The sequence below is a fragment of the Amphiprion ocellaris genome, chromosome 15 (assembly GCF_022539595.1).
Source record: "Amphiprion ocellaris isolate individual 3 ecotype Okinawa chromosome 15, ASM2253959v1, whole genome shotgun sequence".
In the NCBI taxonomy this organism is placed as follows: Eukaryota; Metazoa; Chordata; class Actinopteri; family Pomacentridae; genus Amphiprion; species Amphiprion ocellaris.
Window position 1 is genome coordinate 22,497,467 of NC_072780.1, and position 26,663 is coordinate 22,524,129.

Below are 26,663 nucleotides of genomic sequence, written 5' to 3' on the forward strand. Positions count from 1 at the left end.
TTTTTTATTTTTGTTCTAATCATTCTAAAACCAACTATTTATAGGCCTCAGATCACAGCATTTGGCATCTTGACTTTACATGTGTAGTTAACAATTGACATTTCTCTTTTTCTGATTCTCTATCACTTTTCTATGATAAATGATGTGCAGCTGCCTGTAAAGACTCTAAGAGGGCCCTGGAGGTATCCCAGCATGCCGAGGACATGGGTCTGATCCTGGGGGCCTGCGCCGGCGGTCTGGTGGTCCTCATTCTGCTGCTGGGGGCCATTGTCATCATTGTCAAGAAAGGGTGAGTGGCTGTGCAAATGTTTTTGCCGACGTGAGACAGGTTTGACCTTTTCACAGTAAAACATTTACAGCCTTAAAGTCTTATTGTTCCTTTGTAGCCCATCCAAAGGAGTAAATTTATCTCTATCCCACTTGGCAGCTAGGGTCTATTGAGGAAAGCATTTGGCAATGAGAGTGAATTACAACCAGAGTTAGTGGAATGGTAGAGCATTAATCCTAAACTCTCCCACCGCTGCCTCAGCCAAGCTTTTGTGTTTCATCTCATCTTTTAATTTCAAGGTCTGCGTGTTGACTGAGCACATTCAAATGCAACCTGCTCGCAGTGGAATCGTTGGCTGCTTTCCACCTGCAAATTACCTCTGTCGTCGCTTGCACCTGCAGTGTATTCTTCCTTCGCTCGCTGGGCAATGGTGGAACACTCATCTGAGTGTGAAATATTTCATCAAGGGGCATGTTATTCCATTGCCCACTCAATTACATGAGGCGAGCAGCTGTGAGGTGCCAGTGGATGGGCTAGTAATTGGTTAGGAAGGTTGTTTTTGCTTTTCTTTTTTTTTTTTTTTTTGCGGGGGGGAGAGAGGAACTCCTATGCCCCGAGGAATTTTCCAGTGAATAGAAGGAGAATGAATGGGGATGTCTGGAAGAAGGCAGTGACTGATAAGATTCACTGGGCCAATCTAACAGGCACAATAGGTACTAGACAGCCACATGAGGGCAACAGGCACAGACGTGTTTATATTTAGTCACAAGGTATTCTTTCTCTGCATGCACAAAGTGAGACTGGAGTTGTTAATGTCGTCTGTAATCAATAAGAAATCAGAGATCCTGTACACACTGGTGTATTCAGTGGGGTGCTGGTCAAATGCAAGCAGTGTATAAAATAATCGAAAGTTAAGAATATGTTTGCTAAACATAAAAACTCAGCACTTTGAAGACATTTCTAATATTTCTCCATTTGTTAACATACAGGGGCAACACCACCACCAGCCACTATGGCCCTAATGATAATCATCTGGTAAAATTGTCACCTTTATGAGATCAAAAACTGAAAAAGTAGAAGGTTTGCTAATACAGAACTTACTGGATTGCATTGGACTCCGCAGGTATACCAAATAATGTTTCCAGTGAGTGTACAGACATGTTAGTGTCTGAAGATGAATGCCTGTCAGCTGTCTAGATAACGCTTGTGTTGTCAATCCACCAAACTAAACCAGAGGTTAAAATGCAGAATCCACATCAGCGCCCTTTGCATTTAATTCAGTACCTACATTTCAGCCACAGTTCTTCTACATGCATTTCTTCCAAAAGAACCAGGGACTGAATGAAATTCCTTGAACATAATTTAGTTCTCAGTAAATAGTCCCTGCCCAGGGGGATACTACTTTCTGTAGGTTCAGGAACTTACTAGATGAGGCTTAAAATGCTGACTGTCACTAACGGGTAAAGCACTTTACCATTTTACACGATTTCACAATCCTCGTATTGAAAAACCCACAACTGGAAGTGCAGCATGGAGCTACAGAAGAAATCCTGTGTATTCTATGGATCAGTGACAAATTTCAAGCCATCATTCACACTGATTAGCATCAACATTAACAGCACCAGCCTAATTTTGTGTAGGTCCCCCTTGTGCCACTTCAGCTCTGACCTGTCAGGGCGTCTACACAGGACCTCTGGGGGTGTTCTGTGGTGTCTAGCACCAGGAAATTGGCAGCTAATCCTTTGTATCTCATGGGGTCTATAAATCTGGCTTGTCATGGTGGATCCTGAAGATGCTGGAGTCTGGGTCAATACTTTAAGCTCTTTGGTGACCCGAGATTTCCCAGCAGAACACTGCATGGTTGAATAATGATATACACTGTTGGTTTTTAAATGTCAGCTGACTGGTTTGCCTAATCTTCACTTCATTCTTTAATCATGTGGGTTTCTCACAGAGTTTAACAATTCATCTCTACAATATCGCTGTGTTACCTGTTACTTGATAGGAAATTCAGATTGTGAGTAGGGAAGCTGCTACATATAATTACACTTCAAAAATTCATGATAGACTTTGTATGTAGTGTATTAGGCTAGAACAACTATAGCATTGTTGTTTTGAGAGGTTAGGACATATATCAACTCCTCATTTCTTGTACCAAACTGAAATGTTGTCATTCTGTGGTTTTGTAAATATGCCAAGAGATTGTCTGAATAGGTCTTGATAGGTTTTGTATACAAAAGGACACCTTACTTATTGACTTAAAAAACTCTGCATTTTTACTCATCAGTCTGAACTCTGGAATGCATATGTGTGCTATAGTTCATATTTGAATAGGTCCACTGTAAAAACAAACTGATGCATGTGCACATAATGGCGCATACTCAGACCTGTCTTCTTCAGTTTAAAGCCATTAACCATTGTACTGTCATGTTTATATGTTACAAGTTATTAAGCATTGAATAGAACAATGTCATGTAATGCATCAGGTGGAAACAGGCTGAAAAATGTTCCTGCAGAAAGTACAGCAAAATCATTACAGATCTACACTACCAGTCAAAATTCTGGACACACCTTCTCATTCAATGCTTTTTTTATTTGTTTGTCTTATTTCCTCCATTTTGGGTTAATGCTGAAGATTAACACTTTCTTGTTTACAACATAATGTGCATAATGTATATGTATTATTTTGTAGTTTTAATGCCTTAAGTAGTAATCTATAATGTACAAAATGATCAAATAAAAAACATTGAATGAGAAGGTGGGTCCAAACTTTTCACTGGTAGTGTCATTTCAGACAGCCTTGAGAAAAATGTAAACATTTCGCTTTTTTATTTTCATATGTTCAGCCCTGTCTTCATTTTTTAAGCTTTGATTCAGCTTCATGATGGCCAGCTAGAAACATTCCAACACACAGAGCATCTTCATTTATCGTTCTGATGTCCATCTTGATAAACCATAGTCACCTCTCTTTTTTTCTCCTCACTCTCTGTCTCTCCTCCTCCTTCATGCTAATCAGAAGGGACTTCTATTCTTACCCTTACTACCCGTAAGTTACTCCTTTCTCCATCTTTCACCCTCACACCCTAATGCCATCTTCCTTTTGCTTGTCCTTAGTAGTTCCAGGATTACTAGAGTGGAAATAAGCATTGCTATCTCCACCCCATCTTCCAGTATTGTAGAAACCCCCCTTTCTTCCTTCCTCCTCCTCCTCCTCCAGTCACCCCACCACCTCAGCAACAACCTCACATCCCCACCGCCAGCCCCGACACTGTCTTGCTATCACCAAATCTCACTTTCCCCCTCGTCCAGTTTCAATCTTGTAGCCCTTATATTTTCCCCTCAGTCCAATTTCTCATCTCCTCACCCACCCTCCTTTCCTTTCTTCTTTATCTCTGTACCTATCTTTCTCTCACTCTGTCCCTTCTCTGCTGTCCTCTGTCTATTATTGCTCCCTGCCTCTTTCTGTCCTCCTACCTCTCTGCCTGCATCTCTACAGCAGGAAGAAGGTGCCCATAAACAAGGCAGCCATGTCCTACAGGCAGGAAAAGAGTCGGAAGCTGAGCTCTTTAGACTGCAGTATGACGGAGCAGAGCACTCTCCAGCAGGATGAGAGGATGGCCCACTCCTTCATGGATGCCCACGGCTGCAGCACTCGAAGTAAGACAGTGAGGAACATATGGGTACTCTTGAGAAAATGCCTAGAGAGAATGCAGCTCCCTCCTTCCTGACCTTCAGCCATGTTTACTTCCAAGCATGTATCCAATCTGTTCTGGCAGATCCATAAGGTGCTCTCAACAGAGAAATCTCCCAAAAGTCTCTTGTCTGTTTGGATATTCTGCAGCACCAGTCAGCCTTCACTTCTCTGCACAAACCCTGACTTATTTTTTTCCCTGAGCTTTTCCCCTATTCTTTAGTTTTTTTTTTTTATATTTTACATCAATATAGAAACAACATGTGCATCACAGAGTCCTCAGTGTCAGCAGTTTGCCTTGAACTCTATATGTTCTTGTTCTCAGATGAGCAGCGTAGCTCTGTCAACGAGTCCAGCAGCTTACTGGGAGGCTCACCCCAACGCCACTGTCGGAGGAAGAGCTCACCGTATCACACGGGTCAGCTCCACCCTGCTGTACGAGTAGCTGACCTCCTGCAGCACATCAACCAGATGAAGACGACGGAGGGATACGGCTTCAAGCAAGAGTATGAGGTAAGAAAGGACAGAAGACAAAGAGGACAAATTATATCAGATACCATATATTCTACCGTTCAAATGTTTGGGGTCGCCCAGACAATCTCATGTTTTCCATGAAAACTCACCCTTTTATTTATGTGCTGACATAATCGCACAAGGATTTTCTAGTCATAAATTAGCCTATCAACACGATTAGCTAACACAGTGTAGCATTAGAAAACAGGAATGATATTTGCTGGAAATGGGCCTCTGTAACCTTATGTTATTCCATAAAATAACAGCTTTTCTTTCAAAAGTAAGGACATTTCTAAGTGACCCCAAACTTTTGAATGGTAGTGTATATATCTGAAATAACAATTGTGGCTATGAAGAAAGGCATTATGGATATATGAAATGTTTTTGAGAAGAAAGAAACATTTTTTGCATATCTGCAACACATATCCAGACTAGGTTGCCATTAGTGTCAGTCAGTGTCTAACTCCCGGCTAATCCAAAAATGAGCGAAGTGGTAAATCTGAGTATGAAACATCTCTGGGTCGTGGACTGTCCAGTGAAGGTCCCTTTTCATGCAAAGCAGAAACAGCCTTACAGTTTAAACAAGTGAGTTGTATAAAAATTTGTGAACAGTTGTCATGAACGGGGAAGGCAGCTACAGAAACCAAAACCATTTTATGTGAAAGGTTAGGTTGGGAACATTATATCCTGTCATGCCCAAATGTACGTCGGTGTACTTTTTGTCTTTGGTCCCCTTGGATTCTTAGTTTTTCTCAATTTGGACTTGCCTCTATAGTTCCAATGAAGGAAAGTCTTTCCAAGTCATGTTGTTCTTCCACCTTGTGGTAGCAGTTTGTTTAGTCTGTTTCCTGTTTCTGCATCTACATTCATCCATCCATCCTGTTTTAATGTGAAAGAATTTCTACAGAGCCCTTCAACCTGTTGCATTAACTAGTGAATCCTGATAAGTCAGAACTTTGTAACCACCACTTCCACTATGTTTGTTATAAATTTTGAAAATTTCAATTTCAGATGTTAAAACATGAAATTCTCTAAATTCAGCTAAAAATAGTTTATCAGATTTAGTTTTGAGTCCCCAATAACAAGTTAGTAAACTCTGAACTAGCTGAGTGTAGGTTAGCTGCTCCTTCACATGAAAAGGAGCGATATGAGGTTTTATACGTGGGATGCTCTCTCAAAAAGTCTTTGCTAGCTGTGGAAGAAAAACAAGTGAAAATAGCATTTCAGATTCCATCTTCTGAAAATTTGAGATATATTTTTTACTGTACAGAACCTCTTCTCTTTATTACTGCAGACCACCGTCTACTTTCAAAAGGCCTAAATGAGGTCTTTAATATTCATGAGCAAACAGTAAAATGCTGTTTTACTTCATTTGCATTACAGAGATAATGCAGATATATTGAACTTTTGGGTGCTGTGTAGGCTAATTACACTCTCCAGAGTTACTCCCTTCAGTTTCATTTTACTAGAGTACAAAGTCGTACACATCAACCAGCTGGGAAAAGTCTCTTTTTGCACCTTCACCTGCAGGAAGCCAGATGCACTTTTTCGATTCATTAAGCTATCCCCTGAGGGGGCACCAAATTTCCCCCCTCCAAAATCAATAAATGGGTCGCTTTTTCACTCCTCAGTCTGGCTCCCCATCGCCTGGAGAAATAAACAAGATGAAGGGGATCAGCCTGCACACTGCTGTCAGACTTCATAACCCTTATTTCCCACAGGGTCATGCTGCTGCTGCCATTGATCAGATATGTTGCAAGACATTGTGGGGGGCTGTGAATGGGCCAGGCCCTCATTGTGGGAGGGATACAGTATGTGCTGTGCCTGGTAGTCAACATCTGGAACAAGAGCCACTGAATAAATGTAGGGACAGGAAGTATGTCATCATTCATGAAGATGCAGCCCCACTGTTTCTCAGTGAAGCATAGTACCCCCTCAACATGGTGATACAATGTAGAGCTTCACACATATTGGATTAGAAGGTATATGAATGTTGATGTTTGTTTTACAGGACTGGTTGGAAAAAGTGGTTGGGAAAGGAAAGCTGTTGTTTTGTTTTGTTTTTTATGCTGCCGGGCAGTTTAATCTGATATAATCACAAGCAAACGCTCCTGATCAAGCAGATAAGCTTTATCGTTAAAATGAACACCACTATTGCTACTACTGCTACTAATAGGGACTTCTGAGCTTAACTTTTATTATTCGTGATTTATTCCTAAATACTTAATGATAGAGAAATACTTTGAGTTCATTTTTTAAGGGCCTTAAAACACAGAGCATGTTGAATTTATTAGAGAGGGTAAGAGAGGAGGAATAAATAAAGTAAAGCTCCATGAAGGTGAATGGAGTGTTATTTCCAAAAAGTACAAGAGTGCTGGACAAGTTCAGGTTTGTTCAGCAGGATTAGATCAGGCAGTACCTGTAAGGAATTCAGTGGCAGATGTAATCAGCTTGCTTTCTCCAGCTTGCCCGGAGTCTCAGGTGGTCCCAATTTGGTGCCCCCTGCACAAAGGGGATTGGTCTGCTCCAGATGAGTGACAGCATGCCTTAGTACGAGAGCCTGGATGTGCCTACCGATACAGCAATGAGATCAGGCAGGGACTTAAAATGCAAAAGAATATGACACGACTTAAATCAGGGTCTTTCAATATCCAAGCCTGTATTTGTGGGGTTTTTTTCCCTCCTCCTACTCTTCCTTTGCTTATGGTATTGGTTTAGTCTCAATGACTCATCTCGCCGCACCAGCAGGTTTACTAGATGGGCGTCATAAACAGCTGTCACAAGTTTAGCAGTTTAACACTGAGGTATTATACAGCAATGGCTTCTTCAAGCAACGAGGCTCACACTGCATCTAGAATGAGAATGACTGCAGTGCCTTCTTCTCAAGGCCGCAGCCATCTCTCAGTGCCGCCTGCGTGTCATCTCTCAGCCTCAGTCTCTCCCCGCTATGTTGTGGCAGATGTCTGTTGATGGCTTGGCAAGATGCTATAACACTGAAGCTCCTCAGACAACCTTAGGGTAACGCTTTGGAGTGCATTAGCAGAGCCGTTCCCGTTGCGAGTTTAAAGATGCACCAAAGACACATTGTCCCTGTTTTGTTTTTCTTTAAAATCTTTCTTAGAAACTTAACTTGTAATTTTCTCACTTTACTTTTCAGAGTTTTTTCGATGGCTGGGACGTCACAAAAAAGAAAGACAAGACCAAAGGAAGGCACGATAGCTTGCTCAGTCGTGAGTATTGAAGTATTTAGCCTACAGGTTTACAGAGCAACTCACAGGGAACATTTTTTGTTGCTGTTGTTACTTGGCTTCTTTCCAGTCATTCTTTCATTGTAGGTTACAGCACATGTAAATAGTGTTTTATACCTGCACTGTAAAATAGATTACCATTTAACAACACCACTGCTTGTATCCTGCAAGTCAGGCAAAGCCACCCAATAATTGTTTTTATTCCCAGTGGAATGACTGTTAATTCCTAAAAAAAAAAAACCCAGCTGTTGTTACAGTGTGATTAAGGGTTGATTAATGCTAGCGTCGATAACAGGAATACTAAATACCTTAGTTTCAGTGTTGGTCCAGAGCCACTGTAGAAATAATGTTTATGCAGTCATTTGTGACATGAAACTCTGCTTTAAAATTCAGACTAACAAAACTGTTTAACAAAATATTTTCAGTTTTCATTTTCAATTAAAATTCCTCACTAAAATCTATATCAGAATCCTTTTCTAATTACTGCCTGCACGAGAGAAGCTTAGCTATTGATGTGCAATAACAGTAATGTTTAGCTCTATGAGTGACTTTTGGAAGTTTTGGAACTTTTTTTTTGCCCTGGTTTCACCTCTAAGGTCCCATACAGCTCCTTATTTGTGAAAAAAACTACTCACTTTCTGTTTTGATCTGCAGTTAAATAGGTAATATACAGATTCATAGAAGACTCTCAGTAGAGATACTGTTCTCTGCGACTTTTGCATTCCCTCACAATTATTTACCGTTACCTCACATTCAATTTTGTATTTCGTCTAAACCATATAAACAGTTGCTGTGAGGGTCCAGTCCAGTGATAGTACATTGCTAGTTTTAGTCACCAGATATAAACTTCAGGTATGAGCCTGCTTTTTCTGTGCACATTTCATGTGGCTTTCTCCTATGCTTTCACTATCTGCTTATTGCTGTTTTCTGCAAATCTGATTTGCTAATGGAAGCCATGTTTTGGGTCATACAAGAAGGCAGCCTGGCTCTGTTTGTTAAATTATCCATTTCAGTGACAGCGCTCATCTCTTTGCATAAAAATAGTCTACCAAAATAATTCTCCTGTCACTGTTTGGCATCCTGGCTTAGCACCACCCAAAACAATTGTGGCTGGTTTAAAGAAATACAAACACAGTTATAAGGAGCTGAAGTACTATATATCAAAACAGTTGACAGCTATAGTATAGCTATAGCACAGTTTGGGTAAGTTACCCAACAGGGAGTAAAAGCAACCCTTATTTTGGATGTTTGTTTGTTTTTTTTCTTTTCATGGTAACTGGAGCAAATAAACCCTTGTGTTGATGCAGAGTTTCTAAATTATTTGAATACAAAACTGCAACTGGGCAAACTCATAAGTTCTAATATTCTTTTAAATCCTGTGACAGTTTTTGTTTCTTCTCTGGTCTTATTTTAATCAGATGGATGTTAAGATAAGAATGATGAGCAAAATTATGAAAATGCAACATGTTTTGAGCAACAAGAAATGTTCTTTGGAATTCACATTACATTCAAAATTACCAAGAAAGATGACTCATTGTGTCTATGCATACTGATAGGCCTTATTTTTGTGTCTTCCAGATGACCGCCATCGAGTCAAGCTCCACTCTCTGCTGGCAGACCCCAGCTCAGACTATGTCAATGCCAACTACATAGACGTAAGTCACCTTTAGTGATATTTTTCCCTCTTCTTTTGCCTCCAACTCCTTCACCTCTGCTCTTGCTGATCCTGCAGCGCTGCCTTAAGAGCTCATCTTTCATTGTTGTGGTTGACCTAGTGCTTGACCAGTGGACTCCTCCACATGCTGTTACTCAGTCAGAGCTATCATTTTAATATCTACACCCACAACCTAGCTTTATATCTATGTGTATAGGTCTGAAGGTAAGATTTTATTGCAGTAGCTCCAGAGATCTTACAAGAGCCAAAAAGCTTGGAGCAGTGGGCCTTGTGATTCATCCAAATGCTTTCATAAGGCGGCATAGGGCATTGCAAGTGGACCGAACATAGTACACCCGATCCTTTCATCTGCTTTGAGATATTTTGATCTCACCTATAGTTCAGCTCGAGTGAGCATTTCACGGTACTTCTTCAGTCCCAGCAGTAGTTTGCCATCCCCTAAGATCCATTAGGTGGCCCAACAGTGTCTGAAGGACAGTACCTTTTTTTTTCTAGTACAGCCCAGACTGTGAGCTCTTCTGCTCACTCATAATGGAACAGACACTTGAGGGGCTCTGAGAAGCTTTAGCCTCTGTTTTTGGCTACTCAAGCATTCCTCTCAGATTTTAACATGAGCTGCTATGGTGTCTGAATGGTATATTACGTGCTTTGTTTCTGATATTGTTTGCAGAACAAAAGAATATGTAAAGTGGACAGAAGGGGCCCGATCAGTAGTGCTAGTGGATGCCTGACTCAGCTTATGCGGGTGGCATCGGTTAAAGCAGAAAATCAAAGTCCACAAGTGTTGTGTGTGGCCACTTTATTCCCTTTAGTGCTCCATGAGGGCTACATTAGAACGCATGCTCCAAGGACCTTTTTGTCATTAACTGTGCCATCTACAGCACTGCCTGCATGTCATGCCAAGACCCCTGGCTCTCAACACTGCAGCAAAATTATTCCAAATGATTCATGAAGAGGACGAAACTGAAAAAAATGGACCATTTTTTCAAAGGTTAAACTGAAAAGTTTTGCTGTCCTCTTGCTCATTCACATGCAGGTTTACATAGAGGTACTTTCACAGGATGGCAAGCCGTGACATTTTTGTTTCAAATCTTTATATAATCCTTTTGTTGCCATCTCTTGCTGACAGATGTAACACAAACGTGGCATCATCCACATTTAGTTTTTAAGTGATTTGCTGTGTTAAACACCCACTGTCAGGTAGTTATTTTTCTTCCTCTAGTGCCCAGGATGTAATGGCACTAACACTTGTGTTGGGGACAGTAATTGGTTTGGACTGAGATAAAATGGTAATGAGCATGGAAATGTATGTCATGGCTGAGCACACCATTCAAAAGCATAATTTCTTTGAATGATGCACAAATTCTTCTTAATTTGTCAACAGGGAGAGACAGTTTGACTCAGTTTATTCTCTCGTGTCACCTTACAGTACCATTAAAGATCAGTTATGGTGTCATCATTTTAGTTTAAACAACTTTCACCAATAAAATTTAAAGTATAGTTAAGTAACTTTGGCCTACCCAATCAGCATTTACCAAATAGCAAGCAATACCACAAAATAACACTTGTGGGATTGCTTGCTGCACTTTAACATCTCAGTTTTATTTCTGAGATGTTGGAGTGCAGCAGCATTGCACAAAAATCAGAAGTGGTCAGACAGTTAGAGAGATTTAGACTAACCCTTCCTGAAAATTACAAACACTTTGAAAATGTGTAGGGTTTGTCATCAATGTTTTGATTGAGTTCAGTTTCTGTTTACAAAAAATTTTCAAAAACTTATTCTGTGTTTTTTCTTTATTATTTTTGGATTATAAATTATATACATATACTTTGTCATATATATATATTTTTTTTCTTGAAATTACATTTGGAAAAATCCAGTGTTTTATTTTACTAGGACTAAAGTATTACATGATATTCACAGCATCAGATATTCTGATCTGGACTGGGTGTATCCTACAGAGAATGTTACATAATTCCTGATGAGTGAAATCGAATCAAAGGCTTCGCAGGACATCAGGGGCTGAACCATATGTCAGTCAGCAGACTAACCAGATGATGAGAAGTTGAAAAAGTCAGTATGAAAAGTTCTAAGTCTTCATGAAACTATCTAGTTTCTCATGTTTTCAATTGTGGATTTTATAGTTGGGGTTGGGCCGATATAATGGATTTCTCCCTGTGATTCCTCAGTCCGGAATCAAGTAGGCTATTATGCGACTGCTCAGCCTGTGACAAACATGAAAAGTGGTTTTTGATTACCCTGCGTGTCAGACTGCTTCATGTTTCTTATTGTGTCCCGATGTTTAGCTATGATTCCATGCTCCCAGATGCCTTGATAAACTGGGATCTTCCTCAAAGTTTAAATAGGTATATTTCAACTGAACTTTTGTAAGTTTGAAATACTCACACTCCGCAGTATTCTCGCGTGGCAACTGTTTTATGTTTAAGGTGGTTATGGCAAATACCACTCCTGCTTCTACACCTGACTTTCATACACAAATTGTGCACGTGGAACCATCCAAATGGGTAATATTCCTGGAGATGCTGGCAACACACTTTTAAGAACTCAGCACATCTTGAGCAATTAATAGAATGTATTGAATGCCATTATTAACATTATTAATTGACTTATTACAGTGTAATCTACAGGCAACTTTCCACTGCAGGCAGAAGATGGCTCAAGTGTTTACAGGAAGGGTCCCATAATTCACTTCTTCAGCCTCTTTATTTCCTCTGCACAACTCTGAGTATGCAAATGTTCAGAGTGCCTGTAAGTTCCTGCAGTGAAAACAGTCTTATGAAAATAACAGCTAGAATAACTGTCATCTACGGCCTCAGGTGAAAAACTTCCACAGCAGTCCTTTCTTTCATTGCCTCTTATTAGCAATCTACAGTAAGTGAAGATGTAACTTGCTAAATATTCCATCTTTTTTAGAGGAAATAAAGCACAGAACAAAGACTGTGGTGACAATGAAACAAAAGCTGGCCATTATCGTTCTGTCCACAGGTCCTCAGTGCAAGCTGCTCTCTAACCATTTCATTACCCTCTTTTCCTGGTCTTTTATCACAATAACTAGTTCTTGTTTCCTTCCCTACTTTCCTTCTTTCTCTCTCTCTCTGTTTTCCGTCCCCCTGGTTTCAACCTTTTGGCATCTCTTAGATTCGGATAAACAGGGAAGTAAGTACCTTGCTTCTCTCCTCTTTCCATCTCCTCTCCGTTTTCATGCTGCCCCTCTCTGTGTCACTGCCAGCCTTCCATGGCTTCTTTCCAGCAACAGATCTTCCTTCCCTTTTCCTCTCTGAGCTGCTGAGCCTTTCAGCCTTCAGCCATCACTTTTCCCCTGAGTTTTCACCTTCTTTTTCCAAACTGGCTGCAGCAGTCTCTCTGTCCTCTTTCATCCATAGTCAGATGCTCACCTGGTTCTTGCTTAACATCAGGCTGTCCTATAAAAGGACTGATAGTGTGCTACAGAGAAGAAAAGAAGAGGTCAGATCAAAGCTCATGTTCATGCCCAGGAGGCATTGTAAATATATTCGGTGACAGTGGGCTTCGACGTTCACCCATGTAGGAGTCCATATTTATCAAGCATCTCAGAGCAGAGAAAGAGACCAAGTGCCAGGTCAACCTAGAAAGTAACACAATTATTTGTCTTTACAAAATAAGTTGTTGCGAGATGTTGTGTCATGTGTAGTGACAAATAACAGGTCAGTTAGAAAGCTTTTGTGGTTAGCAGTAACATGCTAGCTAGTAAGAAACAGTTTGTCTAGTGAAGTCAATTTTCATTTTACATAAAGGAGCCATAAGAATAATCTGTCGAAAAAAATACAGAGATCCAACAAACCCATTATTCCTTCAGTTATAATTGTTGAAATTTCACAACATAGTAGATTATAGTGTTCTGCAAAGTATGTATAAAGCTCATGAAGAAACTTTACCAGTTAATGTCCAGAACAGATTTGCAAAAAGAAAAGATAGAAAGTATAGCTTAAAAGGAACAGAGATCTTCATTAAACCAAGATTTAGGACCACATTAATGGATCGTTGCATTTCTGTAAAAGGGGTCAATTTATGGAACAGTACAAACAAGGAATCAAAAGAATTTAAATCACACTCAAGATTTTAAAATGTAATTAAAACCAGGATATTATTAAAATACAAAGAAATGAATTAGGAGTATCATAGTGTTTGTTATGAGAGAAAACTGATATGAGAGAGAGTGGCTGTGCATGTTTCTTAGACTTTATAGTCATTTTGTTTGTTGTTTGTTTTTTTAATGCTCATTGTAAACTGATTGTTTGTTATAAAGGGACAGATTACATAAGTTTATTCTTGTTTCTGCTCCATTCCATCCATACGTTTGGAAACTTTTATTTTTGTATTGTATTCAGTTGTTTTTTTCTCTTTTGTCAATGAATGAATTAAAAAAATAAAACTAAATATAATCTAAAAACTAAGTGAGCAACCAGATTTTCACCCAGAAGACCTTAGTACACATCCCGATCATTGCTCTCACGCTTAAGTTTTGTTTTTCACTCACTGTTTGATTAGGTACCAAAACTACGTAGTTAGGTTTCAGAAATGATCATGGTTTGGGTTAAAATAGGACCCTTTACATTCGTAATAGATAATAACAAGCTTCTCTTCCATGTTCTTGCTTACCAGGGTGAGAAGCACCCCCCATCTAACATATGATTGTCTGGATGAAAGAATGAAAGGGAGCAACAGTCAAAAAAGCAGCAGTAAATGCCAAGGATATATGTTGACTAGAAACACATTTTTTTATATGTCCAAAAGTCTAAGCCAGAAGAATATGCATTTCTTTTTAAACACATTTATGAATGCATTTAAACTGTATAGGAAAGTAACATTTTTGGGAGGCAGAGCTGATCATAAATCAGCACTGTTATGAGTCTGCAAGTCCGGAATTAATAACAGCATAAATTTGCACATCAAAGTTTACAACTCTGCACTGAAGCTCTGCATAAATTGATTTTTGGCTGAAGTTTAGCTGCCATAAATACAGGTGAAAACATGTCAGGAAACTAGTTCAACGTGGCTACAGAGTGACACACATTTGATACAACTTATGTGATTAAAGAAGAAACAATTAGCATTGGAAACTCATCAAGGTAGTGCCAGCAGGTGGACAGTAATAATCACACGTGCATAGTTATTTAATAAAGAAAAGAACAGTCAAACAAATAAGAAAACACTTCATCAAAGACATTGAATGGATTCAAGAACTGTGCAATAGCTTTACAAACAATTTGAAAGGATGCAATTTTTTGACAACAAGGAATCATTTGGTTGCCTTGGAAACTAAAAAAAATCATAAAACATAAAATTTAGTATATGTAGCTTTTGTGAGATTTGGTAAAATATATATTTTAGCGTTGTTTTTCTAGTGTTTCTTTTACTTCACTTGTCATGTGGCAGATTTTCATTTTGTGAATGTGTTGATCTTACAGTTTTGACTGGATCAGAAAGCTACATAAAAAGCTCTGGGTGTTTCAAACACCTTTATTCTCAGAGGAGTTCTCAGAACTCCCTCTGACGTCTCCCAGTAATCTCTGTGAGGGTGATTAAGTTTCTGCAGGATTCCTGCAAGTGATTCTGAGGTGCATGATTAATATGAGCTCATTTATTTGCTCACACCGAGGCCAGACTTCCCTTGTCAGGGGTTGTAGTTGGAGCAAGCCTAATTTGTTAAAGTAAAACAAATTGAGAATTGTTTTTCTGTCTTTTTTGATCAAACTGATAAGATTTCTACATCTCAAGTGACATGTTTTTTCTTTTCAATCCATTGTGAATTCACATCGCTTGATGTTTTTCTGCTTGTCTGCTGTTGGAAGATGTGGTTGCCAAGGTGACAGACAGGAAACTGGTCAGCCCAGGGAAACTCAGCAACACAGACTCATGGGAATGAGGGTCGCTGCACACTTTCATAGCGATGTCCATCCATCTCAGCTTCTCTCTCCGGCATGACAGTTACGGAATGTAATTTGTGTTACTGCCTGGCTGAATAGTACATACATGTATAGCGCAGTGTGTGGGAGGCGGTTTGTGTGTGTCTGTACAGTACTTGTACAATTGCTTACCGAATACAACAGTTGGAATCACTTTACCCATGAGTGATGAGAGGGCACACTAATCTTGATTGTTGGGATCTATCATGCTTGGTTGCTCTGCATTCAGCATATTGTGTTTGCCTGGTGGAGGGCCAGGACGCCACTAATAGCCTTCCAGGCCATGCACACTGTATCATAACTGCACTAATGCCAAGCAGAGCAGAAAGGAGACAGCCAGATCAGTCAGTGTCACTCAGGTAGAATTACTCCCAGAGCTGAAGATCCCTCACTTGTCAATCTCCCTTTGATCAGCGGGCCTGGCTGCATGCAAAGCACCGCACACTGGGCCGCCTTTGAAATGCAGCTTCCTCACTCCGCATGTAATGACCTGGCTCAAAGACAGGCAGAGAAAAACTTGAATTAATGCCACTTCTCTATGCATTATAATTCAAGTGTGATCCTTCACCCAGAGCTGGCACCCAAAAACAGACCAAAGGATTTTTGGCTGGTCAAACATGCTCATGTGTTTTAAGCAGAGTGTCAACAGCCGATAGCGCAGGTTAGTTTTCACAGAAAGCTCTTCAGTCAAAGGCAGAGCAGAAATTTAGCAGAGTGCTGACATCAAGCCCAGCTCTGAGATGAATAAGAGATGACTTGATGCTGAAAATGGAGAAAGAGAATGGATGGAAGGGGTGGAATGAGAGTTAGAGGTCCCCAAGTCTCACTTCATCATGTGCTTCTGTAATTATTACTCTCTAGTCTCATTTTTTTCTGTTCTCTCTCTGTCATTCAGGGTTACCAGCGATCAAACCACTTCATCGCCACTCAAGGTGAGTGCACAGTTACACACCCAGCAGCAGTGTTTGACTGCTCATATTTATGTTTGTTTGTGGCATTCTTTACACAGCAGCCCAGCTGACGACATGAAAATAAGCTAGCTGAATTATTAATGTGTAAACAACAAAGAGACGGTGTTGCATCACGCTCACATCTGGATTTCCACCACAAACAATCACTTTCCTCCATCTGTGAGAAAGACTCCCATAACAATTGACTGTAACTGTCAGTCAGTCGGCACTGTAACAGTACTGACTGTCGCTGCCTGTGAAGTTCCGCTTTCGTGTCTTGCCTCCCTGCCATCTGCATGTGTGCCGCTCAATGTCTCTGATGTCGGTTTGATATACAATATAGACTGCATTCCCCAAGCGGCACACACTCTCCCAAAAAGAGCAGAGAGACAGAACGAGGGAGAGAAAGACACAGAGAGAGACAGAGAGCGAGACATTCTCTTTACTCTCTCCCGGCTCTGATCCTGTTTATTCAGTGAATGTGTTTTTCACTTGGTAATCCCCCTCTGATTTCTTCCCATCGTTCACTTTGGTCTCAGTTCTGCCGCTTCTCAAAAGTAACCTCTAAAAATTTCTGTCTCTCTCTCTCTTTCACATTTTGCTCTTTGTGCATACAAGGGTGCAGGCAGAGGTGGAATAAAGTGCCACAATGTTCCTTTTAAATAGTAGTAATATTTAACCGGTTTTAATATCTGTGAAACCATAAAGTAACTTCAAATATTAAAGGATAGGAATGGTAATTTCCATTGCTTTAGGCATAGTCAGTTAATTCCATTAAATTCTAAAACCAACAATGAATTGGTTCTGCTAACCAGTATTATGTGTATATCCAAGTCGGTTACAGCTGATTCCTCTGTTCCACAGAGCTCCATTATTCTCCAGAAATGGTTAAAATGCGTTAGTGAGTCAAACTGTTGAACTAAGTGACACGTTTTTATTATTATGAAAAATATGGGCACTACAGCTTATTTAGAAACAGCTGTGGAAACAAATTACTATTACTTCAACACTTTCACTTTTCAGAAAGCATTCTCCACTGAAAATGTACAAACGGGTTTGATATTATCCCACTCATACCATTTTATGCACTTAATAACCAAATGCTGTTAATTTACACATACAAGTGTAAGTAATTTTCTGTTTTATCAATCTTTCATGTTTCCAGCATAGCTAAATATACACTACCATTCAGAAGTTTGGGGTCATCCAGAAAATTTCATGTGTTCCATGAAAACTGACACTTTTATTCATGTGCTAACATACTTGCACAAAGGTTTTCTAATCATCAATTAGCCTTTCAACACCATTAGCTAACACAATGTAGCATTAGAACACAGGAGTGATGGTTGCTGGAAATGTTCCTCTGTACCTCTATGGAGATATTCCATTAAATATTAGCTGTTTCCAACGAGATTGTCACTTATCACATTAACAATGTCTAGATTAGATTTATGATTCATTTAATGTCATCTTTATTGAAAAAAACGCTTTTCTTTCAAAAATGACTATAGTTGCTGTTTTCTGTTCCCAAATCATCCACCAGAAGTCGGCCACTGTCTCGAGCTTTGGACCTTGAGCTGCAATGAATTTGTTCTTCTCTTTAAAACCATCTATGTAAGATGCATTTATGTAGTCTGAGCACAGATGTCCATCAAAATGACTTAACACGACCCCCCCCCAAACTTTTGAACAGCAGTGTATGCTATGTAAAAAAATCACCCTTGCTCTCACATTCCCTGCTTATAAGTAGCATACAGTCAATGCTGTATTTTTGGACACTAAAATTGAGATTTCTGACAGACTCATCATGATTGTCACTATTTTGCATCATCACTGTGAGCTGTTGAGTCATTTTCATGTTTAAATTCTACATAATAATAATAATAATAATAATAATAATTTTTTGTGTGCACTATATGGTGTATATGTTTAGACACTGAGGCTTCAGACACTTAAATAGAATGATGGACGGTAAATGTAGTGCACTCACTATATAAATATGGAGTAAATTGGCACACGGTCAAAGCGCTTAAGCCTCAGAATTTTAGTCTTTTGGATAGCTGGACAACATCTAGTTAAACAGGAAGTAGACTCAACCAGGACTTTTATAATCCTGACAAGTTTTAAAGCCAGCAAAGAGAAATTTCACTGATTGCTGTCAACCCGAAGAACAGAGAATAGCAATGTGTTGTGCTACAGGACATTATTAAAACTGCCTGTCCAGCAGAGATAAGGTAGCATAGCATTGTCTCTTGTGCAGACACACTTCCCTCTGTTGCAGAAGCTGTCCCACTCTCACTCCCTCACTCATACCTGAGACCTTTTCATGTCTGTATTTTCTGTATTCTGTTGGGGACATTTCCTCTCAGTTATACCTTCCTCCTATTATTAAACAGGGATGTCCCACACTTTTTTTGGCCCCAATCCAAGTAGTTTATTATTGGGTATGTGCTGATGCCCTTTCTGACCAGGTACTTAAGTTTATTTAAATAACTCATTTACCCAGAGCAGTAGTTTTACTGCACTTAGTTTGACTTAACTGCCTTGCATCGTTGGATGAAAATCTCACACAAACACTATTTAAGTCCACTTTCCTCTCCCTGCACTAGTTAATTCAGACTTCCAGATTCACATATATGTGAAAGATATTAAAAATACATTTGCCTGGTTCTCACTGAGAAGCAGTTTCTCTTTATTTCAGTTGTTTTTGTTGGTTACACACATAACCCGAGGGCCCAGCTGTTTGATACTAAAGCATCCATTTAAAACAGCAAACAAACACCTACATCACTGGTGTTTGGTTCAACAGTTTGACTAATCTGATTGTCTTTATTGATTATAGGAAAATATACCATATACGATACTCTGTCAGTTATATTTTTATGAGCTTCGGTGTTTCATTCACATTTGCATTTCATCATCTGGTGTCTACATAACAACCTGCAAATCTAACCTGAATTGATGGTTATAAACATGACAATAAGACCCTGTTTTACAGGATATATTGGGTATAGTACAGTACAGTCGATTCAGTTACTTCAATTCGTTGCTCCCATTCGAAGACACATGCACTGTAGAGTGTGTTCACATACACTGACTTAAACACACTGTGTGGATACTCTGCATTATTAAAGCTGTCACTTGGCCCTCACACTCTGCACAGTCTGAGCATCATGCTCTGCATATGCGTGCTGTGAGCCCTGGGTGGTCGACTGTGGCGGCAGGTTGAGGTTGATTTGTCGTATCTTAGATGAATCTTAAGGCAGCTGTGCTTCTGCACCAGGCAGCAGGTGCTGCAGGCTAACTCTCTATTATGTCCAGAGATGAGGTAGGGGGGGAGGTGGATGAGGGGGGAGGCGGCAGACAGGGAGGAGAAATGCCAAGCATACTCTGAATGCCCCAGTCCAGAGCAGCAGCATGTTGTGCTATGCATACAGATTCACCCAGCTGCTGGGATCACACATCACCCGTCTCTCAACTGACTGGCCTGTCCCTCTGGCAATGCATTAGTGTGTTTCTCCTGCTGCTGCTGAAAAATTAACATCTCATATCACTAATACACATAGAACCTGCTGCAGTGATTGCAAACTGAGAAGGGAGCAGCGAATGACCCTGTGAAGAGGAGGGAAAGCAGCGGTTAAAGCAGCTGCCCACGTGTGCACATTAAAACATACACAACCTGCGTTGACTCACCTTGGGTTGACTACAGTCGATACAGACTAGTATCTGGCTGTTATGAAAGAGAAAGTCGTTGTCATGCTCTGCACATTCCCTGTTATTAAAAGGCAAGTAAGGTTGTTCCTCCTCCTCCTATTGTATTTTTCAGCCTTCATAGGTCTCTGCATGTTTACCCTGGGGCATGTAGTGAGAGGCATACCTTTTTATTTTACAACTGTGGAAGAAAAAGCAGTGAAAACAAACAGCAACAAACTAATGTATACCTCATTGTATTTGTTTATCTGTGGAGACAGAAAGCCTCTATAAGCCTGTGTGCCTTTTTCATTTAATTTTTATCCTACCCTGGGTTTTTTAAAATTCCAAAGCTTTGTGTCTCAGGCAGACTCTGAAGCACTCTTCCACGCCTGTGTCATCAGCAGGATGGATTAGAGCAATGCCCCATTTGCTAGACTTCCTATAAAAACCATTCACTGGTTCAGCTCTTTCAATTTGTTTCTCAACTAGGACCAAAGAATTCAATCATATCTGTCTGATTGTCAAATCTCTTCTGGCTATGTGTTCATCACACAGTTGACGGTAAAGGATAAACCTTGTCTTACTCTTACTTCTCTGATTGTCAACAAATCCAACGAAAAGTGGAAGCACTTGATAAAATTTTACAAGTGGCAAATAAGAGAATGTAGCAAAATGGGAAATGCTTGCTCATCAGTCAGACTTTGATTGAAGGGATTTGGAGGTTGTCAGGACAGAAGGGTAATTGCCCAACAGACTACACAAACACATCAGCAGAAATAAAAAGTATATGGCCAGAATAATGACTTTCTGATCACACTGTTTCCATGTTCAGCTTAAAGGGATAATGTAAATCTGTTGGTGAAGAACAGCAGTGAAGTGAAGCGCAGGGAATTCTGAAATGCGAGTACTCACAAACTACTTACTAACTGGAAGACCACACTAAGACAGATACAAACACACTTAAACTCATGCATAATATAGGTCATATTTGAAATATTTGTAGAAGTTTGTTTCCACTTTTAGTGCATTTTTTTGTCTTGTCTATGCTTAGACTGTGATTAAAAGATGGCTGTTACAACTGTAATGTCACCCATTGGAAGGCGTTGTGGACTCCCATTATGAAGCCATGCAGTTTGGCCATGGTCATGTTGGCCTTTTGAAACCAGACACGATGAGCTAACAGTGGATTGGACTTAGAACATATGACATGGCAAAATGGTAGCAAAATGTAAGATACAAGGTAGCACTGCCTTTAAATATATCCTGCTCTGTTGTTTATTTTACTCTAAATCAGACCATAGTTTACAAGATGTGCACTGCATCTTGAAACTTTCATGGAAAACATGAAAGTGCCTGGGTGACCCCAAACTTTTCAACGGTAGTGTCAGTGTGTCTGTGGCAGCCAGGCCGAAGCTCATTCTCCCCTTCACAAGTCTTGACTTCACAAGAAATGAAGCATTATGGCACAGAGGAATAAGAGACTGGATATATAGACAACACCCAACACTAGGAGTGATACATTGTTTATAACAAAAATAATGTAAGAACTTTAAAATACCACCCCTTGATGATTTGTTTAGAAACACTAGTACATCAACATTACACATGAAGTCATCAATGTCAGGTACAAGATGATATTCCTATTAAACTAACAGGGTAGGTAGGAATGAATAGACACGATGTTCACTCAAAGAGGTGTAGTGTATTTGGCAGAAGAGTCAGTATGAAGGAGGACCTTGTGATATTATCTACGCCACAGTGTAATGAAATCAATGAAAGTGTCATCTTCTCCAGGGGGCTGTGATTTGTGTCAGCCACTGGTGCTTGGTTAAAGCAACACAGGAGCTTGTTTACACAATGGCTGAGGATTTGTGGGTGTATTGAAATGACATTTCTCCGTAGTATTAGGAGAACAGAGAGTGGGCAATAGTTCATGAATGACACATTGTTACTCTATTCCCTGGCATGGATTACACAGTGCCTCTACACTGATGGTTATTGCTGCTATTTTTTCTGACTTATGACTCAGTTGTCCGCCCTCCTTTTCCTCCTCTCTTTCTCTACCTTTTCTCCTCGCTTTTTTCCCCCTGTCCCACTCTTCCACCTGTACCTCTGCTGTATATCTCCTCTTCTGCAGGCCCCAAGCAGGAGATGATCTACGATTTCTGGCGGATGGTTTGGCAGGAGAATTGCTTCAGTATTGTCATGATCACCAAGCTGGTGGAAGTGGGCAGGGTAGGTTTCCCTTCCCTTTGTCCTGTGACCTCTTCAGCCACAAGTGACGATAGATGGAGCGAATGTATTTCCGGAGCTGCCTTTATCTTTCACTGTATATCAGAGGAGCTGCTGCACTCTTTTTTGTTGGAGGAAATAGCTGCTGCTGTCTGAACATGAGTGATCACCTTTTTGCTTTGGTGGCTGTGGTCCGAGGTCAAAGCTTTGATATATATGAAGACCGATGGTAGAATATAGTCACCTGTTCTATCAACTGTTCCTTCTTTTGGTGAATACAATAGACTACTGCTTTAGTATTCAAAATGTATGCCTCTGTGTATACCATCTATAAAAATATAGTCAGCGGAAATGTTACAGTCAGACACATATTATATTATATTATATTATATTATATTATATTATATTATATTATATTATATTATATTATATTATATTATATTATATTATATTATATTATATCATATCATATCATATATCATATCATATTTGTATATTATGTAGAGCAGAGTTTACTGTTCATATGACAAATTAAAGGGATACTCCATGGACTTGACATATCTGTGGTAAGAAGATTCAATATAGTTTAAGTTTTTGAAAACAGCTCCTAGCTATGTACATCCAAATGAGTGATTTACTGAGGATACACCATTAAAACCTATGGAATTTTCCAGTTTGTACAGATTGTAGTCACGTATAAGGAACTACAAATCCCTGTAGCATTTATTGCATAATTACCAAAGAAGGTTTGCAGATAACTGGTGCAACTGACTAACGGAGGGAGCATTTCAAAGTCTATGAAAATATAGACTAGACCTGCATCAGCTACATTAATTTTGACTTGATTTGTCTGTGAGTCCTCAAACTTCATGGAAATCCAGTAATAAATAACTCGAGTAACCCTGAAGAATTGCTTCCATACTAAAAATGTTTATTAAAGAAAAACAGTGTAAATTGTATGGCTTCTCATTTTGTGAAAGTGAAATACAGACGAGTAGCAGAGCCGAGCAAGTGTTAGCAAGGGTCACATATTTCCAAGGATGAAAAAAATGGCCGGTAGAATTAACAGCGCCCAAGCAATTTTACCCTTTAACATTGCAGTGGAAGTACAACCCCCCCTCCCCACATAGTCTGTTGTATTCTTTCCAAGGCTTTGTTGGTGAGAAAAATGTACCATTTTTGCATCAGAAAATGAATCTGCAGCCTGAAGCAATAGAAAATGTTGAGACCGTGAGGCCAGCAATCAAAGAAAATGTCGATACCCACAAAAAACACTGCATCAACAGAAAAATAAAGCAGCTCTTTCTCTTAGAAACATAACAGTTGAGGGTTACTGGTCAGGGCAAGACAGAGAAACATAACACAATCACCAAATTTAAGTTCTATTTCCAAGAGTATGAAATGGACAAAGGAATCCTATCAGAACATTCCTCATCTTACCTTGGTGTCAACACTCAAGTTCGATGGCGAGATGAGTGCAACAACTGCTGTAAAGTCCAAATATTTACCAAGGGTTACAACAGGATTAGAAAAGTGGAATTTGTCTTATTGTTGACATCTCAGTATCTAGTGGAGTGACAGTTTGTTTAGTAGTGTTGAGATAAACCAGCTGCAAATGTGTGTGAACCTGTCTGAACTTTGTTGTTTGTCCAGATGAAGTGCTGTAAGTATTGGCCTGATGACACTGAGCTCTATGGTGACATTAAGATAACACTGCTGAAGACAGAAACACTGGCAGAGTACACTGTGCGCACCTTTGCCATGGAGAGGGTGAGTCATACTTTCATTATTTTTAGATTAGCTGTCTGAGCATAGCCACTGTGTCATATACACATGAGTACAGCTCTCATTTAGCTTCAGGCTTGTTTCATTGGTTTCAATTTATGAACTTTTATTGACATGTCCGGTGATAATCACAAAAAAATTTCCCTGACTGTGTCCATTAGAGAGGTTACCCTGCCAAGCATGAGGTGTGTCAGTTCCACTTCACCTCCTGGCCCGAGCATGGCGTGCCTTACCACGCTACCGGCCTGCTGGCTTTCCTGCGTCGGGTCAAGGCCTCAACACCTCCTGATGCCGGACCTGTGGTGGTCCACTGCAGGTAACTCTACTTCCTCCCTGATGATGAGTGGAACATCTAACAGATGTAGCAGCTGTAAATAGTTCCATCCTCCAATATTCTCCTTCTTATTAATATCATATTTCTGTCATTTTCAACACAGTGCAATAGACTTAATTTGCATAGTTTACTTCTACTGCAGTTTGTGTTTTTCTACATTTCCCAAAATAACTGTCAGCCTCTTGGTGCTGTATATGTGTCGGTGGAGAGCACAACAGTGATGATAACAAAAATAAAATGTGGTATTTCACACATTAAAAGCAAAACATTCACAAAGGAACAGGATTCTTAGCAATCAAGGATAGTGTCAAGCTTTTCGGAGAAGGACTTTAATCCTCTGTGCTAAATAAACCTTGTTCACAGCTTTCTTTTTGAACCATCTGTTAATGTAATACATTTTCCCTAAAAACAATGGAAACACTGCGAAGACAGGGAAATATTGCAAAAGCCGTAGTATCAAAAAAGAAATCCACTGCACACAAAGCATGTCATACTGACAGCACTTGAAAAAGGAGGGTCTCGGTCAGTAAGCAAGTGGACTCTGGTGCAGTTCATTTGTTGTCTGACAGTCTGACTCACTGGATGTAGTTTGCAGGTATAATTCTGCCATTAGCAGCTCATGTCAGCCAGCCTTCTCCTCTCCTTCTGCTATCTCAAAATCCTTTTTACAATGGAAAACAATAACCTGTGGGAAGCATCCCACCACACTTAAAATGTTTTGCAGAACATGTGGAGAGAGCTCTGTTATTTTTAAATCCATTTTAATGACAGCACTCGTCTCCCTGTTTGCAAATGTTCCACCCAAGCAGCAATCCTGTAAAATCAGTCTGCTGATTGTGAACCGTTCAGTGATCCATCTTTTACAAAACCATCTTTATAAACAATATTCCATCCATCCATTATCTATACACTGCTTAATCCTCATTAGGGTCGTGGGGGACTGAAATCTATCCCAGCTGACTTAGGGTGAAGGCAGGGGACACCCTGGAAAGGTCACCAGTCTTAACACAGGGCTACATATGCAGTAAATCAATCACACTCACATTCACACCTACAGACATTTTAGAATTATCAATAAACTGTTTGGACTGTGGGAGGAAACTGGAGTACCCGGAGAAAACCCACACACGCGAACATGCAAACTCCGTACGGAAAGATCCCGGGAAGGCCGAGACGCAGACTGAGGATCTTCTAGCTGCAAGGCAACAGTGCTAACCATCGAGTCACTGTGTAGCCCTATAAGCAATATTGCCTATGTTTATGCAAATCATTAAGACCATTTAAAGAAATGTAGCATAGCAATCTTGCAGTGATACAGATCTGCAATATTGCTGTAAAAGACTCCCCCTTGTCCTCCCATTCCTACCAATACTATCATCTAACAATCCTAAAAATGCTCATAGTAAAGTGCAGAATGACCTGCTGTCAGTCAGTGTAATTAATTTCCCCTCATGGGTTCATGTAGAGTTAATGATGCAGGATGACAGACAAAAGTGTTATATCATTGACATATCTGTCAATCTCAATAACCGGTTCTTCGTCTGTTTGTAAAAATTGATTGTGACTGCAAATTTTGCCAATGGCAAAGATTTTACTTCTTGTCCTAAGTCTGAACCAAACCAAACTGCAGGTGTGAAAGCTCCCTAAATTAATCATTTAAAAAAGAAAAATGAACAGGAGACCACACAAATTATTTATGTGAGAAGCAGCAATAAAGTGTACTGATTTATCAGAGTAGCTGGTGCTCTTGTAATTATGTAATATATTATATATGTTATTCTCCTGCCCCACCCTCCCTCCTTTTACTTCTGCCTTCTCCTTTTCCTAGAGGGTCTGCCAGCCCAGGAGCCACTGCTGATCCTCCATTAAGCTTTTCCCCATACTGCTCAACTCACACATCACCAATATAACTAATTATTTGCACCTAATAAACAATTAAGCTTCAAAATTGATGGTGTGTTCCTTGCTAGTGAATAACACATTTGAATTTGAGGGAATGATGTCAGCATGTAAGCAGCACAAGTGTAGTTGGATTGTAAATTCATTCCAGCTCATGAGTCACCCACTTAATTTTATTTTTGTACATTCTACCTTTCATAACCTGATTGCTCTGTGCATGATGTGTCAACATGTCAGTCCAACAAATTAATACTCTGCTGCAAAGCTGTCGGAAGTACCAGAATTATAAGTCAGGCAAGCAGAAGCAATATGAGCATGGGTAAAGATTGTTGAGGCACGTAGGATTTTAAATAATCAGCCAGATGTCGAGATCTGTTGATTTCTATTTTTATCTTAGACCAGTCTATT

The 26,663-nt window shown here is 39.8% G+C and overlaps 1 protein-coding gene across 3 annotated transcripts in view; it reads left to right on the forward strand.

The window, feature by feature from the left end:
• Nucleotides 1–26,663, forward strand: part of ptprua (protein tyrosine phosphatase receptor type Ua) — a 158,608-nt gene that overhangs the window by 114,943 nt on the left and 17,002 nt on the right. For 2 of the 3 annotated variants that reach the window (XM_055018040.1, XM_055018041.1), the window contains exons 13-23: nucleotides 151–289; nucleotides 3,285–3,314; nucleotides 3,765–3,925; nucleotides 4,285–4,472; nucleotides 7,630–7,702; nucleotides 9,299–9,375; nucleotides 12,556–12,573; nucleotides 16,258–16,294; nucleotides 22,143–22,240; nucleotides 23,891–24,007; nucleotides 24,184–24,338. In XM_055018040.1, the coding sequence (XP_054874015.1) occupies nucleotides 151–289; nucleotides 3,285–3,314; nucleotides 3,765–3,925; nucleotides 4,285–4,472; nucleotides 7,630–7,702; nucleotides 9,299–9,375; nucleotides 12,556–12,573; nucleotides 16,258–16,294; nucleotides 22,143–22,240; nucleotides 23,891–24,007; nucleotides 24,184–24,338 (1,093 nt within the window). The remainder of the gene's footprint in view (nucleotides 1–150; nucleotides 290–3,284; nucleotides 3,315–3,764; nucleotides 3,926–4,284; nucleotides 4,473–7,629; nucleotides 7,703–9,298; nucleotides 9,376–12,555; nucleotides 12,574–16,257; nucleotides 16,295–22,142; nucleotides 22,241–23,890; nucleotides 24,008–24,183; nucleotides 24,339–26,663) is intronic. The other variant, XM_055018039.1, reaches the window with a different exon arrangement.